General features: G+C 38.9%; 1 protein-coding gene across 1 annotated transcript in view; it reads right to left on the bottom strand.

Moving 5' to 3' along the window:
• Positions 1-877: 877 nt before the first annotated feature.
• Positions 878-19,589, bottom strand: part of LOC117416518 (cytosolic phospholipase A2-like) — a 38,771-nt gene continuing 20,059 nt past the window's right edge. Inside the window, exons 10-18 of the mRNA XM_034027639.3 lie at positions 18,761-18,875; positions 12,008-12,145; positions 11,689-11,781; positions 6,725-6,790; positions 5,989-6,228; positions 4,826-5,010; positions 4,379-4,568; positions 3,299-3,456; positions 878-3,167 (exon numbers count right to left, since the gene is read on the bottom strand). Of these exons, the coding sequence (XP_033883530.3) occupies positions 3,036-3,167; positions 3,299-3,456; positions 4,379-4,568; positions 4,826-5,010; positions 5,989-6,228; positions 6,725-6,790; positions 11,689-11,781; positions 12,008-12,145; positions 18,761-18,875 (1,317 nt within the window). The 3' untranslated portion in view covers positions 878-3,035. The remainder of the gene's footprint in view (positions 3,168-3,298; positions 3,457-4,378; positions 4,569-4,825; positions 5,011-5,988; positions 6,229-6,724; positions 6,791-11,688; positions 11,782-12,007; positions 12,146-18,760; positions 18,876-19,589) is intronic.

The raw sequence follows: 19,589 nt of genomic DNA on the forward strand, positions 1-19,589 counted from the left end.
TGCAGTATGGATTTGCTTGGTCAGTACATTTCAGTTCATCTTGGCAACAACGAAATGTGAGGCACTTCAAGACACAAAACACTGTATAATTTACTGCATTAAGTTCAAAGTAAAACTTTGTATTAACTATACACAACACTAAACTTATGGTTGTTTTTAATAGTAGGGTAAGTCTTCATAAATCAAGAACTGGACAACTGCCAATACCGTACTGGCAATATTGTTTTCAATTGTCACTTAACTACCTGAACTGTACTGTATACCTTGGCTTTGCTTTTGGTTCGTTTAACCAAGTCTCAGATTTTGATGTATTTGAATAACCTTTTCAAGGTTTCTTTTTGAATACCCTTTAAATCAGCAGTGTATACTCAATGATGATAAAAAGATTGACTTTATTTAAATATCTAATACACCACTATGAATACCACACAAGTCAGGGCTGATACGTCTTTGAATTTGCACATTTACCTATTGGAGGCGAAGGAGATCGAACTGGAAACCCTCGAGGAAGTGTTTGAAAATGATGCACTAAACTTGACTGCTGTTGAATGTGCCAGACCCCGAGTTTTGGAAAACAAATACTAATGCATTAAAAATCACTGAAATGTATGGGGCTTCCATTCCTGGATGTGTCCAAGATACATAGGAGAAGAGCTCCATTTTTGAAACACAAAAAGCTGTACAATACTATAGAGGTATTCGTCATTGCAGAAAATGTGTTTAGGTTTTAATTTGGATTGGGCGGCTTAGATACCTGGACATTTATATCACTGTTTAAAGGGAGTTTCAAGATTCTCATTTCTGGTTAGCTTTTAGAGGGCATCTTCCATCTGATAATGACTACTCTACTCAGAGCTTGAATAGCTAACACGATCTGTGAGGTTTAAAATGCTGTTTATTGAACAGATTTTAAAAAAAAAGCAAAAATGAATACAAAGTGGATAAACAATTGAATTACTGTTCCATACATAAATAAAAATGAAGTCTTCGTCATATTAACTTAACAATAAATAAGGTAGTCATAGTATATTAACAATTCTTGATAGTTTATACATACAAAAAAAGAACTGGGACTGGGACTTTGATATTGGCTTAGTGATAAGAGTTCATAAAACAAATATAATTAAAATAAATGTAGTTGCCAGTTGCATAAAACAAATAGAAACTATATGACATTTAACAAGGCATGAACATCTGTTCTGCTGATTATAGTAATTATACTTAAATATAGATTCATTGTTCAAAAGAAAGGAGACTGTCAAATAAAGAATCACAGAGGATTCAGACTACTGACATATACTGCTTTTTTCTGACATAGACAGTTGGATAGGACACCCTTTCAACCACTTGAAAAGACTAAGGAGGACCGCAGCTATACTTCAAAACAGCTGACCATGCTCAGATCAATCCTGGCTGATTGTTTTCCACCCACACATTTTAAAAGTTAAAAATAAAACAAAGAGGCTGGCAGTGGGTCTAAACCGCAACATTTTGAATTTGCGGAATGCAAATTTGAAGGTCTCAAATCACTCTGTGGTCTCAATGCAGCACGGTTCTGTTTCAGTCATTCTAAAGACAGGTACAGTTTAGTGTAGGTAGCAATCATGCAGGGCATTCTCCCTCATTCTGATAAGCCTCAGCCTCATCCTTTGTAGGAAACCAAAAGACTTTACTGGACCTGTGTTATCATTCAAAAATTCACTTTCCCCAGAAAAAAGTAACATTCAAGTTCACATTTGGGGAAAAACAGCCAGAAACAATATCTACAAATGCTGAAAGAAAGAATACAAAAACATTCTTTTCACACCAGAAACAATTATCTGCATTGCATGCGGATATCCTAATGTTAACCATAAAATTATTATTATTATTATTTATTTCTTAACAGACAGCCTTATCCAGGGCGACTTACAATCGTAAGCAAATACATTTCGAGTACTGTGGGAATTCATGCCACACTTACCCGAGCGGATATAATATGACCACTTCCTGTTAGTCAAAACTAAATCGAACATGAGAAACTCAAATTCAAATCAGTGAGAATCCTACAATCTCAAGTGCTTGTTAGAGAGAATCCTTGAACATCTTAGCATTGAGGCATGACATAATAAGCCTGTTTAAGTTAAGTAAAGACATACAAAATGCAAGCCCTAACATGGAAGGGGTCCCGGCAGCTGTGAATGAAACAGTCTCTGCCTTAGATGCTTGGAAGGCCAGTTACAGGCAGACACAACAAATAAGATTGTAATAAAAAGACAGTATGACTAACAGAGATAAGATCATGAACTACGGATTACTATAGGAACCAAGCGTCAAGTACAAAATATCACAAATCATTAAATAATCATACAACACTTACTATTACCATACAGATTAGAATATACACTCTCATCTGTAAATGACCATGTTATACACATAAACTACACCGGGTTAAAATAATACAAATAGACTAGTAAGATAAAGAAGTCCCAATTATATGATCCCAATAGGACTGTCCAGGCTCTCTGTAATGCATTATTACTTTTTCTTCTTTTTCTTATTTATTAGTTATAACTGTGATTGTTTTATCACGATTTCTCCCTAGAAAATAAAAAAGGTCTGCCTTTATAAAACACACACTGGAAATATTATATTTTCAGCACACCAAATTTTCACAGCTTCAACTGTTTAGTAATGCAGATGACCATGCACAGTTCAGCCCGATTTGGATTACATAAATACCTACTACTAAGTGTACCATGCTTAAATCAGCTGGCTTCGCAGACCACTTTGCCTGCAGTAAAATTAGGTAGTCCAAGATTAGTGCTAATTGGGGTCTGCAGAACCAGCCAAATGACTTACACAGAATGAATCCAGCAGTTTTAAGTAGGCTTGTTACCATGATCATCTGAACCACAGATTATCCGTCTCTAAGTATTTTAGACACCTCTTCTGCTAACATTCACATTCTATACTGTAATTGTTTCTGATAACATGCTGATGGGGTGCAATGACAATCACATCTGGTACAGTCCTCCTTGTTGGAAGTGGCTTTGTTAGGTGTGGAGTTTGCTGTGGGGATCTTTATTGAAATACTTTCTGTCTTCAATATCGTTGAGCGACACAGAGCAGCAGGATGGATTCTCCTTCCTGAATTTAATACTATCAATGATAGCTTCTTTTATCACCTGCAATTAACAAGCACAATATTTCATTAGATGGCAGCACGTTTTTCCACGGTTCTTAGCTGTATGTGAGCTGATCTGTTAGCTATGATATGTCAGCACACATCAGAAGAGTAGAAAAGCAGTGGACTCACTTCAATGTTGTTGAGCGTGTTGAACTCCATCAGATCGTGCAGCTGTTTGAACGCTTGGTTGGAGTACCGGAAGTTGAAGGTGGAGTACGGCGATTCAGGATCATCAAAGATATCAAACTCACCATATTCCTTCTCTTTCTGGGTTTCTCTCGGAACACCTGTAATTGAACAATACACAGATGGATATACAGCTGTAAGTCAGTAATATGGGACAGGGATCCCACCCAAAATATTACATTTCTGTCTTCAAAAAACATTTTGTAGGTTAGTTCTTATTGTTATTAAGATACTATTTGAATGAAGAGTGGAGGATTATTGATAACATTTTTACAATAAGCATCAGAAATAAGGTGAAAAGATTAATGCAATTAAAAAAGAGACACACTGAGAACATGTCTATTATTTAGAAGTGCAGAGGACTGGCTTAAATGAGCAGATGTTGTGTTTATTAGTTTAGTGCAGAACTGTTGTCGGTTCACAAAAGTTCATAACGAGGTCAGACATTTGTGTGGGATGTATTATATTTATGGTTATTTTTATGACAGTTGTTTGAAAATGAGTGTCAATACATCACACAAAACAGGAGTCATTTATTAGTGACCAATAAAATCAGCAATAAACTTTACTGCAGCTAGTCTGGAATGTCAGAGTGAACATACACATCTGATTTCAAAGGTGGGAGACGATGACAGATTGTGGCCAAGATACTAAAGGGTAAATATTACAGGCCTTGGTAAAATAAAATAATACCCAAGGACATCATTCAGCTTGTTAAAGAAGAACAAGAAGGAAAATGTTATTGGGACATACAAAAATGTCAGAGGAAATGACACTCATTTTTGGGACTACCACAAATAGAATACAGGTAGTACACCCATTCTGCATCTGTCCGTTGTTTTATTAGGGGAACTGCCTCATGGAAACATCTGTGCCTAAACTGCATTTAAAATGTAGCACCAATACAGATTTTAATCCTTGGTCCACCATTGTTTTGTGAAAATAAAACACACACATTTCACATGTTCTTAAATCAACTTTGTTTGCACTGCCATGTTTGTTGAACCTAATCACCCAACCTACCTGGAGCCTTAAAGTTTGTGAAATCGATGTTGGCTAGCACAAAGTGGATGACTGTCGGGCAGTTTTTGTAGCCTTTCTCAGGCTTGAACACGTAGCATTCCTTCAGGCCTTCTCTGTCAAACACTTTGGGGTCGATCTTGGGGAAGGGCAGTTTGTTCATTTTGGCCCATTTCTCTGCCAGCAAAATCTCCTAGCGAGGAAAGCAAATGTCTGTCTGTCAGACAAGCTCAGAGTGAACATTAACAGCAACTATAATAATAATAATATTAACCCCTAACATTAAAAAAAAAAAAATTTCCTAAATATATTTATCTTATATTTTCAATACAAAAAAAATGTATAAGAGGATGTGACGACGGGAAAACGTGGGATCTAGGATGGGTTCACTACTATGCTGCTCGTCCAAGAATGTGGAATGAGAACCTCCTTCCTGAGTCAGCGTCTCACCTTGAAGGGCGGGCTGGAGTCACTGGGCCGAGCAGAGAAGTCGAAGGAGATAATGAGATCGACCCCTCGCTGGGGTCGCAGGATCAGGGGGTACGGCAGGTTAAAGGTCAGTCCGCTGTCCACCACGTGGATCTTCTTACTCTTCACATCCAGTGGCTCATAGATCTGGTCAAACTCGTCTGGATCTGAGGATTAACCATTCCAAACACAAAGAGTTCGTCAGCTTGGTATCTATTTCTGGATGACCAAAATGTATTTGTTTAACCCCTACGTGCCGGACCGCTCTAATTTCGGAGTTTAACCACTGATCACGCAATCTCTTTTCCGGGATGTCTCACGGCAATAATAAACCTTGGGACAATCAAATCAATCTTTCTGAGCTTTGTCATTGAATAAGTCCAGGCACTAGGAACAAAAAAAAGCATCCCGAATCGCCAATTTTGATGGTACACTTCAAAAACGCATACAAAGGAAACGTGTCTACCAGAGTATTTTGAAGTGGAAGAGGACAAGATCGAGAGGAGGCTTGTACTTGACAGTACGTACACCACAATACATCACTTTTATTTATGTATGTATTTATTTGTTTGCTTACAGTGGTGGCCACATTTAGTGCATCACCAAATTATCTGTACGATTACTGCTTTATAATCACCATATAGTTAGTAAAAAATGTGTGGTTATATTTAATTCTACGTTTGTAAATAAATATGATTTTTTGCAAAAGTATTGAATAATTTAATAAAAACAACTGCATTTATTACTTGTATTTATTAATATATTTTAAGGTTAAAAGGTTGTACATACGATTTGGCAATGTACTTTGTGATATTTTGCTTAGTCTGGACTACTTCCATAAAACAGCTTACAGTGCCTGTAAATAGGGCTGTTTTGTCATACAGACCATGGCTCGCACAAAATCTTGTATTTCCTCAACGGTTCCACAACAAAAGACATGATAGCATTGGAAACAGCTACGTAAGGCCTTTCTGTGGATATACTGGCTTTTAATTTCTGATTTAAGGTTGCCAAACTACAAGCGCTAAAACACAAAGTGGTCATATTCATGCCTGTATATGGTCATTTTATTTAGGCAGGAAAGGCTTAAAATACAGGCTGGTTATAAAGTAATTTTGAAGCTGCTGCTACCGTGGTTTAACTACCTGTTACCACGGATTGCTCTTCTTCCACAGAGTTCTGGTACATGAGGTCTCTGAAGGGAGAGTAGGGGAGGGTGGTGTTGAGGTTGAGGCCCAGCATGAAGTTGTGCACTTTGCCAGCCCGCCCCTCACGAGTGTTGAAGAGAGTGGAGTCGCTGATCATGGCAGTGAACATGCGCTGAACCCAGCTGGCCTGTGCGTTTTTCTGGTACTCCTCCTCCACCTCCAGGTTCTCTGATCCTACTGAAAGTGTCAGCAGACAGGCAATGGGTCATTTTGCTGTATTAGTTCTGGCAAGACAGCAATACTGTACAACAATAGAACTAAACTAAAAAAAAAACACAGCCCTGTGGAATTAACTTCTGCTAAAATCCTTCTTTTAATAGAAAATCTAAATTTTGTGAAATATTTGCGTTCATCCCATTGCAAAACACATGGATTACAGAATAAAATACCAAAGAATGACACTATAAAATACAGGGTACCCTTGAGTGAAAAACAACAAAGAGAACCACCTTACGCACAGAAATGCTCCAAAAATTCAAAAATCTCCTTGTGGGTTTAATGGTCATGGAGAAAGAGTCTCAGGATTCTCAGTGGTTTCAACAACTTTACTTCATTTTATATGATTGAAAGGTTTTGAATCTGGATTAGATTTAAAAGGAGATATCTCTCAATTAATGGGACAGTTGCCTTCTTTTATTTTTCATAACTGGACCCTGTGAAATGCATCTAGTACCTTTGCGAGGTTCTTCGTCACCGTCCAGACCGTCCTCTCCCACGATGTGCTGAGGCTTAATATTTTCTGTAAAAAACAAAAACAAAACTCCAGTTTTTAACACAAAATGCAGATTAAAAAAAACAATAGTATATAAACAGTATCTGACAAGCTGCCAGATAGAAAAGGACAACTTTGGGGGCTCCCGAGTGGCGCATCCAGTAAAGGCGCTCCTCGCAGGATGTGCCCTATAGCCTGGAGATCGCAGGTTCGAATCCAGGCTATGTCACAGCTGACCGTGACCGAGAGTTCCTAGGGGGCGGCGCACAATTGGCTGAGCGCTGCCCGGGTAGGGAGGGCTTAGGTCGGCAGGGGAATCCACGGCTCACCGCGCATCAGCGACCCCTGTGGCCGATAGGGCGCCTGTGGCTCTGCAGTGGAGCCGCCAGATCTGTGTTGTCCTCCGGCACTATAGGTCTGGTGGCATTGCTGTGGATCTGCAGTGCGAAAAATGACGGCTTGGAAGGAGCACGTTTCGGAGGACGCGTGTTCCAGCCTCCGTTTCCCGAGTTGGCGGGGGGGTTGCGAGCGGTGAGCCGGGGATACAGATAATAATTGGGCATGCTAAATTGGGGTGAAAACCGGGGTAAAAATAATTGGCTACGACTAAATTTAAAAAAAAAAAAAAAAAAAAAAAAAAAAAAGAAAAGGACAACTTTTTTAAAAAGGTGAAGCCAAAAATTGAACACGGTTTTCAGATTTTCTACATGGATTCTCCTGTGCTCAAGTTTATTTCAATTCAAATTCAATTGAACTACACTGACCATTTGCGGAAGGGTGGTGGGCAATTCACTGACACACACGGGAGACAGAAGTTTTATTTGAAAACACTGCACTAGTGTCATTTTATTATTTCTGAGGTTTTCTTTTAGCCCGCAGAGGGCGCTGTTGTCCGTGGCCTGAGTACCGGCACACAGGACCACAGGAATACGAATACTGGTAAACAGTAAAACAAACTGGCGCACTCACAGGTGCTCAAAATAATAATGTTATAAAACAGAAATAAAACTACAAAACAAAAGTGCTGCTTACGCAGTGCCCCCACTGCCGCTAAGCCGGTCAGAACGGGCCTCCGACCTACGCTCAGTTATCCTATATGGCCAGAGTTCCCCGTATAACTACACACATCCCCTCGGGTATGTAATTATTTATTTTATTCTTTTGTTTCTTTTAAGGCAGGCTGTCGCACTCAGCCGTGCTTGCCTACTCTTTCTTTACACTGACGTCTTTCTCCAGCGTCACTGGGTATCCTCTCTCCGGCCACCCGAATGCACAACCAAGCACAGTTCTTATTGGCTGAGCAATCTCCCAAGGCCCGCCTCTCAGCCACTCAGAGAGAGGGAAAGCCAACACACCCTCTTCCCCACCTCTCCGTGTCATCGCCATGACTGAGGCAGATCTTACAAGACTGCTGCCCTCTTCCTGCAGTACCACGCATGTGCCAGATAGTCAGCACAGACCCACCCCCCCGTTACACCATTAAAAAAGAAAACAAACTTTGAGAGCTTTTTTTTGTTGGAGAGGTATGTTCCCTGGTTCTACTATGCAAGGTCCCTCACTGAGACGACTGTTAAATATGTAATATTTTACAATTTTATATGTTGCTATTCTTTGTCTGTGTATTTTCTTTTCCTTCTATTCAAATTATGTAAGTTCTCAATGTAAAGACAAGCTTGTGGAAGTTACTGATAAGGACATTCCTTTTTTCAGCATGACATATGGAGTATGTTTGTGTGTTGTCATTTCTTGTAGTGATAGATCTTATTAGCAAGGGTGTGTGTGTCAAATGCATGAACTGTTACTAGAAGGTCCAAGAGGGTACCACAGCTGTAATGGAGAAACGTAATAACATGAATTGTGAGGACTGAAAGGACATCAAGCTACACTGGAAAACAGTTTCAAAAGAAGGAATTGTTAAAGAATGATGTAACCACAGACTGGGTATGAAACAGCTTGTATAGTGTTTATTTATTGGACCAGAAGAGGACTGCACACTCTGTCACCCACCAATTGGTAATTGTGCATAAAGTGCCCTTTTCGTATTGCACGTTGATTTTTATGTATTAGTATTAAACTGACTAATTGTAGTACACCACCCACTCGATATACCGCAGGTGTCGGGGTCCAATACAAATCAGCTATATATCGAGGACCGCGCTATAGCGAGAGACCCATAGAAAAACAAATAGGCTAACAAATACTGTACAACCAATCCCTCGTTTTATCAGGGGTGTCAGGGTCCAGTATAAATCCTCTACACAACACATTTAGTCTCATTTTTCATATAAAAAGCAGCACACTGTTTTAATTCATACTGCGGAGGGTAATTGCTTCTCATCAACTTAAAGTCTCCAATTAATTTAATGAGTCTTCCTCTCTTTTCTCAAATGCACACACCCGCTGCATTGAAAGAATCCATTCCCAAACATAGTAGGCTGCTTGCTAGGGAGTTGATGTCACTGCCCTGTGACTTTTGCTAGTGCATTGCTGCCACAAGTGAACACCACGTTGGCTAAAATAAAAACCGCTTCAGCAACTAGATATTCAATTTGCTTTGTGTTATTGTGCAATGCGTGTGTATATGATAACAGTACGATATTCATGCTTTTTTAAAAATGGTTTTGTATATTCTTTTGTTTGTGGTGTGCAGTGCAAAATAAAACAAACAGTAATTCTAAGTGAAACTGCCCATGTATATTGCAGCTAAGGCATACACAGTTAGACTGTAAAAATGAAGACACAACTCCAGGACGGCGATATATCCGAATCTGCAGTATAGCGAGGGCCGATATAACAAGGGGTGGGTGTATTTTGCGAATCATTCTGAGCAACATTTTTCAGCCATGGGAATCATCTGAAGAAGTTATTACTGCTTGAGCTGGAAGTGATTGTTAACACATTTGAAACGCATACGGAAAACATTAAGGAAGGAAGAAATAAAAAAACATAGAAGAGTCGAGAGTTATAAATTAGGAGGGTGAAGCTATTTTGGGGTCATTTCCTTTTGACCCCTCATTGGAGTTGCTTTTCTTCTCTTTACAGCGTAACAGAAATCACTCATCTCAGTAATCTAACAGTTGGGTCTTAATGCTCTTTTCATTTGGTAACTTTGCCTTCTTGAAACTTACTATTATCATTCTTATTAATTTCATGTTTTCTTACATTTTGTATTTCATTTTTATATTGTTATTATGTATTAAATGTACAGTAATCCATCGTGTTTCCGCCCGTCACATATCCACCCTAACCGTTTATCCGCCGTGGTCAAGCTCTTCAGCAACGTCACCCACGTGTACAGCACTAATGCAAAATGGCTACAGGAAAACGAAAGCGAGTTGTGCTTACAATTGAAAAAAAAGTTGGGAATACATTCACTTCTGGAAAAGGGAGTTACCAGGGATACAATAGCACAAGACTTTAAAATTGGACCGAGCACTGTGACTGATACCGCAACCTGAAGCCGATCCGACTTAACTTTTGCTCGTCCGGTCTTTGATTGCAATGGCAGCTAAAACCCGAACCTTCAAAAAACCTGTATTCAAGACTTATTTGCTCCAACACAGTAATGTAAGTACTGTGCATTTAATTTCTATTGTAACTTCAGTTTTCTACTTTTCTGGGGGGTTTTATATTGTTTGAGCAAAGGGACACTACTTGCAGATTCTTTTTTTTCCGTAAACCTATGCATTTTGCTGCTGTGTAAATTACCCGACACTAAGTGTATACAGCACTAATCTAATAGCCGGTATCTTTCTAAATGAGGGATTTAAGGAAGCTATTAAAAGCTGAATCTCAAACCAATAATTATGTGAATATAGTAATTGTTACAGCTATAATGGTATTTAAAACAGGATTCATTTATCCAAGTTTTACATATCCACCCTTACTCTGGTCCCACCGCAGTCGGATACGCGATGGATTACTGTATTATTATTTATTGCTACTTTGTCAATTTTTCAAAATTCTGCAGCAAGGGTCCATGATTTCTGCAACAGAAATTCTTGAATTCTGCGGTAGCCTTTTAAAAGTTAAAACCAATCCGGTTCTTTGTTAATTTCTTTTTTTTTATAGGGCTGTTTTCAAAGTTTATTACAGTACATGCTAAAACGAATAGCAAATGAATACACAAAAAACATTTATTGAAACTTTAATAACTTTTATTAATTCCAAAAATTGTGAGGCCACTGTCAGCAGGTAGAAAAGTAAAAGCGTTTTCCAGTTTTAAACCTTTACTACTATGAGGGGGAAAATACTTTAAAAGTGAGCAACTGCAACTGGAAACAATAAAATTGACTGAAATAAAAATAAAAAATAAATTAAAAAATGTTCTCCATTTTGTCAGGACTGTGTGTCAGATGTTTAAAGTCGTGCTTTCCCATTGAAGTAGAGGAAACAGGGCAACGACATTCATGGCCTGCAAAACAGTTAACCCCCTTCCTCAAACAAGAGTCTCGAGTATTCCCCAGCACGATCAGCGGCTGCTTTATTTCCTAAGTGGCTTTTGCCTCCAGATGCATGTTTGCTCTTAACAAATGTATCCGTGTTAGCTGAGGATTTGAATAGCCACAGCACGTCAAGTGTCTAAAACGTTTGGAGAGCGGGTTGAGCAAGATAAACAAAGCAGAGGTATTCAAAAATCTCACTGCGCCACCTTGTGGAATATTTAAAAAACTTGAATTTGTTCTTATGAATGCTCGTTAGGCTTGTTGCCGTGGAAAATCAATAATTCTGCAACCCAGAGTGCATTCCGCAAAATCGCACCACGATCCGCGGTCGCGTTTTTCACAGGGGACTATATATAAATAAAAGAAATTGAAATTGAATTATAATCTTAATTATTTTAAACGAAAAAGTTGTGTTGACAAATCAGAACATTTAATGCATTGGAAAGCGTGGGTTAGCACACGCAGGGGCAGTGTTCTTACCAAGCTCCTCCTCCATGGTGGATCCTGAGTTGTTTGAGCTAGAGACACCCAGCACTCTGTTGATGAGAATGGAGAAAGCGCTGCCCCATATACCTGCAATGAAGAAAATCACCAACATTTGACAAGGGCAACAATATAATACACAAACAAGGCTTTGCCATCGCTTACTCAGAGTGATCTGATACCTTACCTAAGGACACTGTCTGTGTACAAAATACTGCATTGTGAATCATTTAAACCTGTAATTTACTCATGTTCCAAACAGTTTAACCTCATCCTCTGTCACTCAGTCATGTGTGACCCTGGCAACGCTGCTTACCCATGAGGAAGTGCAGGGGGTTCTCTTCGTATTTTGTCACCACCGTTCCCATGAAGAATTTGCTTCCAAACATATCAGGAGGCATGAATGTCCCATACTTAGCCATTCCAATCTCATAGGGGCTGAACTCTACCCAATCTGTGAATCGGGATAAGGGTAAAAACAATAAAGACCAGCACAGACTTTCAAATGAATTTAGATGAATGTATTTATTGAACCTTTACTGTATGTGTTCACAGCATTCATTTCCAAGAGGTCTTGGAAAGAGAAAAGACAAGCAATTGCCGAAATACTAAAGAAACAGCCCATTGCCATGCTGTTTGGATTAAACTGTGTGTCACTTTATTATTTAACATTATTGCTTACATGTTTCATGATGTGGATGTTTCAGTATTGCATCTTCAAGGTAATAGATTTAATGAGGAGGGTAACAGACTCATGTGTGGAGTGTGGGTGTGTAGATGGACATACTGGCATTCACACTTGTCTGCAGACATCAAAAAGCCCAGGTGAAGGTGTACTGGCCAAAACGGTAATTTAAGGTGGTACTGCTATGAAGCGATACTAACTTAAAAAACTACCTGTACATTCCATCACCACCTTAAAGAGTAAGGTTGGTTTCACCCAAACCGGACTCAAACCGGTACCCTGAAACTCCCAATTGAAGATGACGCAGCCCATCCTAAGAGAAAGTCAGTAGATCCTTTTAAGTCTTTCTCATTCCTAAAACAGCCCTGGTTAACAGCAACACAGTTAAAACCATATATCTATTAAGGCTGAGGCGATGCATCGATGCATCGTATCGTTTGACAACTATCGATAGTCAAACCTGGGCATCGTTTTTGTGTAAAGTGTTTAAGCAAAGTAAAGCAATTATTTTTTGCATTAAGCGCAGAGCTTCTCTGCTTCCCTCAGGTCTGACTCACTGAATCTGCATGTGATTGAGCTCACCTTCTTCCCTCTTGCCCCGCCCCCTGTGAGTGTTTACTGATGGGATTGGATCTGTGCAGGAGTTTTCAAAGTTGTTAAGAGCGTTGTGCTAGAACTACAAATACTGTATTGACCGAGTGTCACAAAGACGGCCGGAGTGGGTGGCGTCAGACCAGAGCCAGGAAGTAACACACAGAGACTTGGGGTTTTGGTGAGGCTGAGCGCGTGATCGCGCTCAGCATTTAATAAACAGAACAGAAAATAAAAGGTTTTAACACAAAACAGGACACGGCACTTCACGCCAAAATAAAGAGACAAACAAAACGTACTAAACACTTAACAAACGGTGCACGGAGACAAACAAACACGGTGAGTACAACACTTATAGTTACGCTTTCTTTCACTATTTAGTTTCTCCTTCTCCACACCCGTTCTCCACTCTCGAACACCCCCCCCTGAGTGAAAGAAACGTGCATCTATACATACTGTTGTGCTGGGATTCAATTACTAATTAATTATTCACTTGAATCCCAGCACGTGAATTAATTCTGTGCAACCCCGTGCTCACATATTACATTTAACCAGCACGTGAAGTGATTTGTGCCCTCCTCGTGCCTAAATATAAATCTACACTTTTTAAATACACGTGAAACACAGACCCGTTTATATCCTGTGTACCAATGACTATACACCAACATTAACACACGCACGCAACATACAACATATAACACACAAATGCACACAGGGGCGGGGCACATTGCCACACCGAGCTACATTGCCTTTTGATGTTTGGCAATTATTTTCTAAAGATAGACGGCAGAAAGAAAAGTAAAGAAAGTAATGTCTGGGATACTCCGGTAACACAACTAATTTGCTTGACCATTTAATGAGATGCAGAGGTCGTGCTAGCCTTTAGAAATGTACATTTGTAAAACGCATACCATCTAAAAATCTGTTTTCAACCATAACATCTGCATTTTTACATATTGTATCAACATAGTTACATTATTTTCCAGTAACTATTTCAGATTAACGAAGTTAACATGCAAAACAGTACACAGTATAAATAATGGTAGTAAAAATAGACATAAAGACAAGCTTACCATAAAACGTTTTCCTTTGAAAATCCGCCGTTCACAACGTAAAAATCAGTGTTGTAGAACATGTACCAATGTCTCTGCGGTTAGCTGTCAACATCATAACTATTTACAGTTTTGCTGTTTAAAAGTTCTTTAAATTTTCCTTTTAGCACCCAAGTCAATAAAATGACTTGTGCTCTTTTAAAATCAAAGTGTTAATAATTCTCAGGAGTATCCATTAAAATGGTCATGTTAGATGATCCTCACACTGTTCTGACAGCTAAAACCCTGTTCTGCTGGTTTTTGCGAAAGCATGAAATATGTCGGAATAGTTCTCAATAAAAAATAACCCTGCAGGCCTCATTCATCGTCTTAAAACCATGATATGTGAGCATGTGTTTTACTTGTCCAAATTCTTGGCTGAGATTTCAACAGGTAAACTGCTCTGATACAGATTAGTGAGTCGCTACCAGGGACGTGCGCAATGCTATATGGGTTACTGAGACCATCGCAGGTTTCTTTTTATTTTTTTTTTGGAGAGGATGCAGGGAGCAGTGGAAGCATTTTTACACATTGCATTGCATAAAACTGCTTCGTAATATAAACACAATTATTGGATAGGGATGAAAAGGGGGAATGTTGTCTTTTACATCTAATTGGTTGTTACTCTGACTGGTTATGGAGTTAAACAACTTTTATTTTTTATTTTGCTTTGACCCCCAAACGGTACAAATCAACACGAATAAGGAAATATATATATATATATATATATATATATATATATATATATATATACAGTACAGTGCAAAAGTTTTAGGCAGGTGTGAAAAAATGCTGTAAAGTAAGAATGCTTTCAAAAATAGACATGTTAATAGATTATATTTATCAATTAACTAAATGCAAAGTGAGTGAACAGAAGAAAAATCTAAATCAAATCCATATTTGGTGTGACCACCCTTTGCCTTCAAAACAGCATCAATTCTTCTAGGTACACTTGCACAAAGTCAGGGATTTGTAGGCATATAGTCAGGTGTATGATTAAACAATTATACCAAACAGGTGCTAATGATCATCAATTCAATATGTAGGTTGAAACACAATCATTAACTGAAACAGAAACAGCTGTGTAGGAGGAATACAACTGGGTGAGGAACAGCCAAACTCAGCTAACAAGGTGAGGTTGCTGAAGACAGTTTACTGTCAAAAGTCATACACCATGGCAAGACTGAGCACAGCAACAAGACACAAGGTAGTTATACTGCATCAGCAAGGTCTCTCCCAGGCAGAAATTTCAAGGCAGATAGGGGTTTCCAGATGTGCTGTCCAAGCTCTTTTGAAGAAGCACAAAGAAACGGGCAACGTTGAGGACCGTAGACGCAGTGGTCGGCCAAGGAAACTTACTGCAGCAGATGAAAGACACATCATGCTTACTTCCCTTCGCAATCGGTAGATGTCCAGCAGTGCCATCAGCTCAGAATTGGCAGAAAACAGTGGGACCCTGGTACACCCATCTACTGTCCGGAGAAGTCTGGTCAGAAGTGGCCTTCATGGAAGACTTGCGGCCAAAAAGCCATACCTCCGACGTGGAAACAAGGCCAAGCGGCTCAACTATGCACGAAAACATAGCAACTGGGGTGCAGAAAAATAGCAGCAGGTGCTCTGGACTGATGAGTCAAAATTTGAAATATTTGGCTGTAGCAGAAGGCAGTTTGTTCGCCGAAGGGCTGGAGAGCGGTACACGAATGAGTGTCTGCAGGCAACAGTGAAGCATGGTGGAGGTTCCTTGCAAGTTTGGGGCTGCATTTCTGCAAATGGAGTTGGGGATTTGGTCAGAATTAATGGTCTCCTCAATGCTGAGAAGTACAGGCAGATACCACTGTGTAACAATTTTTTTTTTTTTTTTGGTTCCTGGGTAGTAAGTGTTATTTCCTAATTGCTTATGCCTCAAAAGTATAGAAAATGGCTATTATTCCCCACAAACTTTGCTTTTGTGACCAGGAGTGATATTTTGAAATTGACCTATTTCCAATGAGAAAACGGGCGGATTTGTATCTTTTCGTTCACATAAAGTCAGAAAAAAACAACATATGAATCCAAATTAACATGTATTTATACTAAAGTAATACAAAAATGACTACAAAAGATTTAGAAGTGAGTAGTTTTTCGAGATTTACGATTATACTGTAAATGCCTCAGACAGCTTAGGGAAGAAGTCTTGAAGGTACTTGAAGGCTGCCGACTCCTTATCTAGAGCTCTGACAAATTGTTTCATAAGGCCCAATTTGATGTGCAGTGGTGGCATCAGCACCTTCCGGGGGTCCCAGCCGTACTCATCATACTTCAAGGCGTCCAGCAAGGTCTTGATGCTGTTGTAATCCTCTTTGAGGTGCACCGAGACGGGGACTTGTTACCATTATGGAGCAGCACAGCTTTGACGCTCCTGGATGAGCTGTCAATGAAGGACAGTATAACGAGAACATGATGGGAGACTACATTTGGGGGCTGATTCGTGAAAGTGATTTACAGTATAATCGTAAATCTCAAAAAACTAATCTTTTGTAGTCATTTTTGTATTACTTTAGTATAAATACATGTTAATTTGGATTCATATGTTTTTTTTTTCTGACTTTATGTGAACGAAAAGACACAAATCCGCCCGTTTTCTCATTGGAAATAGGTAAATTTCAAAATATCACTCCTGGTCACAAAAGCAAAGTTTGTGGGAAATAATAGCCATTTTATATACTTTTGAGGCATAAGCAATTAGGAAATAACACTTACTACCCAGGAACAAAAATTGTGTTACATAGTGTACTTATCCATCATGCAATACCATCAGGGAGGCATCTGGTTGGCCCCAAATTTATTCTGCAGCATGACAACGACCCCAAACATACAGCGAAAGTCATTAAGAACTATCTTCAGCGTAAAGAAGAACAAGGAGTCCTGGAAGTGATGGTATGGCCCCCACAGAGCCCTGATCTCAACATCATCGAGTCTGTCTGGGATTACATGAAGAGAGAGAAGCAACTGAGGCTGCCTAAATCCACAGAAGAACTGTGGTTAGTTCTCCAAGATGTTTGGGCCAACCTACCTGCCGAGTTCCTTCAAAAACTGTGTGCAAGTGTACCTAGAAGAATTGATGTTGTTTTGAAGGCAAAGAGTGGTCACACCAAATATTGATTTGATGTAGATTTTTCTTCTGTTCACTCACTTTGCATTTTGTTAATTGATAAATATAAACTATTAACATGTCTATTTTTGAAAGCATTCTTACTTTACAGCATTTTTTCACTCCTGCCTAAAACTTTTGCACAGTACTGTGTATATATATATATATATATATATATATATATATATAATTACTACGATATATGCATAAACTGATGTAATCAATGTAATATGGATACTAGTTTTTAAAGCGTTAGTAGCAGTGTTACACAGTAATCCACAGCTCCACATGTATTACTGTGTTTTTTTTAAGCTTTCATAACGTCAATGAATCGATGCATCAGCTTTTTTGGAGAACAATATATCGATAGTGAAAAATTAGGCATCGCCCCAGCCTTAATATCTATACAAAGTCTGAATTCCAATTTTGGTTTGTTTGTTTATTTGGCAGACGCCTTTATCCAAGGCGACTTACAGAGACTAGGGCGAGCGAACTATGGATCAGCTACAGAGTCACTTACAATTACGTCTCACCCGAAAGACAGAGCACAAGGAGGTTAAGTGACTTGCTCAGGGTCACACAATGAGTCAGTGGCTGAGGTGGGATTTGAATCGGGGACCTCCTGGTTATAAGCCCTTTTCTTTAACCACTGGACCACACAGCCTCCTATGATTTGTAATGTGTATTACACTTATGAATACACATTCAAGTACAGTATCTAAATGTATTATAATCAAATATATGTTAATGACTCATTACTATGCATTATGAACTTGGTAACTCAAATCTCTACTTCAGTTTTGTTTTTATCTAAAAATGTGCTTTGGACAAAGGATCACTACATACAGTATGGGTAGTCTGGTTTTATTGATTTTAGAAGCTGAACACACCAGTATAACCTTTTTGGTTCTGTGTCCCAAGCGCCATATTTGGCGGAATAAGTTTCATACAAGGTTGTAATTCAAGAAGTATTGCAAACCTCTGTCTCTATAAGCTTATCAGTTTTAATTCATCACAGATCATAAGTACAGTAGCTGAGGTGTTTGCATTAAGATCATGACTCACATGATCAACTAGAAGTCATTGTTGAAATGTTGTATTTCAAGAGCAACAGAGCAAACAAGAAACCAGTATAAAGAGGTGCAAAGATTGACCAACAAAATGTAGGTGCCTGCTAAGGGGCATGGGTTCAAATCAAGACTGGATCATAACTTGGACTGTGTATTTCAAATGAACACTGCCTATCATAAAACTTTTTACTGGTGCCTAAAAATATCCCTTTTCGTAATGCAAAATTATGCAAATATACATATAAATAGCAAATGCTAGATCATGTTAAGGGAAATACTTTGACCCTGCGGGAACACATTTGATACAGTAACCTGGTGCAATGCTTTATTAAAATCCCCGCTTTGCATCTGTAAAAGGTTTACGTAACAGGGACAACTGAGCTCAGAGAATGCATAGAACTGGGTCCATAAATGCTGGTTTATGCAGTATATCATTATAATTGATTTATACAGTATATAATTGTACTACACAAAAACTAAAAGAGAAAATATTTTGGATTACCTGCAAACATGAGCTCTGAGACGTCAGGCTTGACATGCAGACAGGTGAATAATGGCAGAGGACTCTGTCCTTCATTGATCTTGTCCTGCATGTGGCTCATTTTAAAGTCCATTCTCTGAAAGACAAGGTGAGCATTCAGTTGAAAAGCCATAAGAGGATGAGATCCCAGTTTAATGTTTGTACGTTTCAGATAAAGGCATGAAGTGCATCTGCATGTTACATACAGCTTGTGCATTATATAGGAGGTGCATGGTATACTTGGGTTATAGTGTTCTATATAGTATGCTGTGATATTTTTGATAGGATATAAATATACCCTCTTCGGTCTTTTTGTTCAGAACATTTTTCATTTGAAATTGTCCACATCACCGCCAAGCCACCGAGAGCCCTCAGGTATGGATGTTCAAAATGCTGAAAGTTCAATATTTCGGGGTCCCAAGTATTGGTCTCATATTTTCTATTTTAATGTAAAGCAAATAGTGCGTTTTATAGCCAAATTTCGTTTTTAATAAACCTACACTAAGAAAGCCCAGCATAATTTGCAGTATGAAGGTGCACTAAACAAAGCTGTGCCTGTGTGCCACAGCATTCGAGTGCTGAGCAGCGTCAATATCAATGTGCAATGCAAACTAGCCAGTCCATATGAATACCATCATCCAGGCAGCTGTACAAAGCCAAGGTTCATTTGCATACTCTATGAATTATCTTGCAGGATATCCTTACAAAAAAAAGAGAATTGAATCTGAATACCATTTCCAGAATTTGCTGTGTATCAAAGCCACAGTTAAAATACAAGCTATGGATGATATTTGTGTGTCTCTCCTAAATT

This window comes from Acipenser ruthenus, chromosome 12 (assembly GCF_902713425.1).
Source record: "Acipenser ruthenus chromosome 12, fAciRut3.2 maternal haplotype, whole genome shotgun sequence".
Lineage (NCBI taxonomy): Eukaryota > Metazoa > Chordata > Actinopteri > Acipenseriformes > Acipenseridae > Acipenser > Acipenser ruthenus.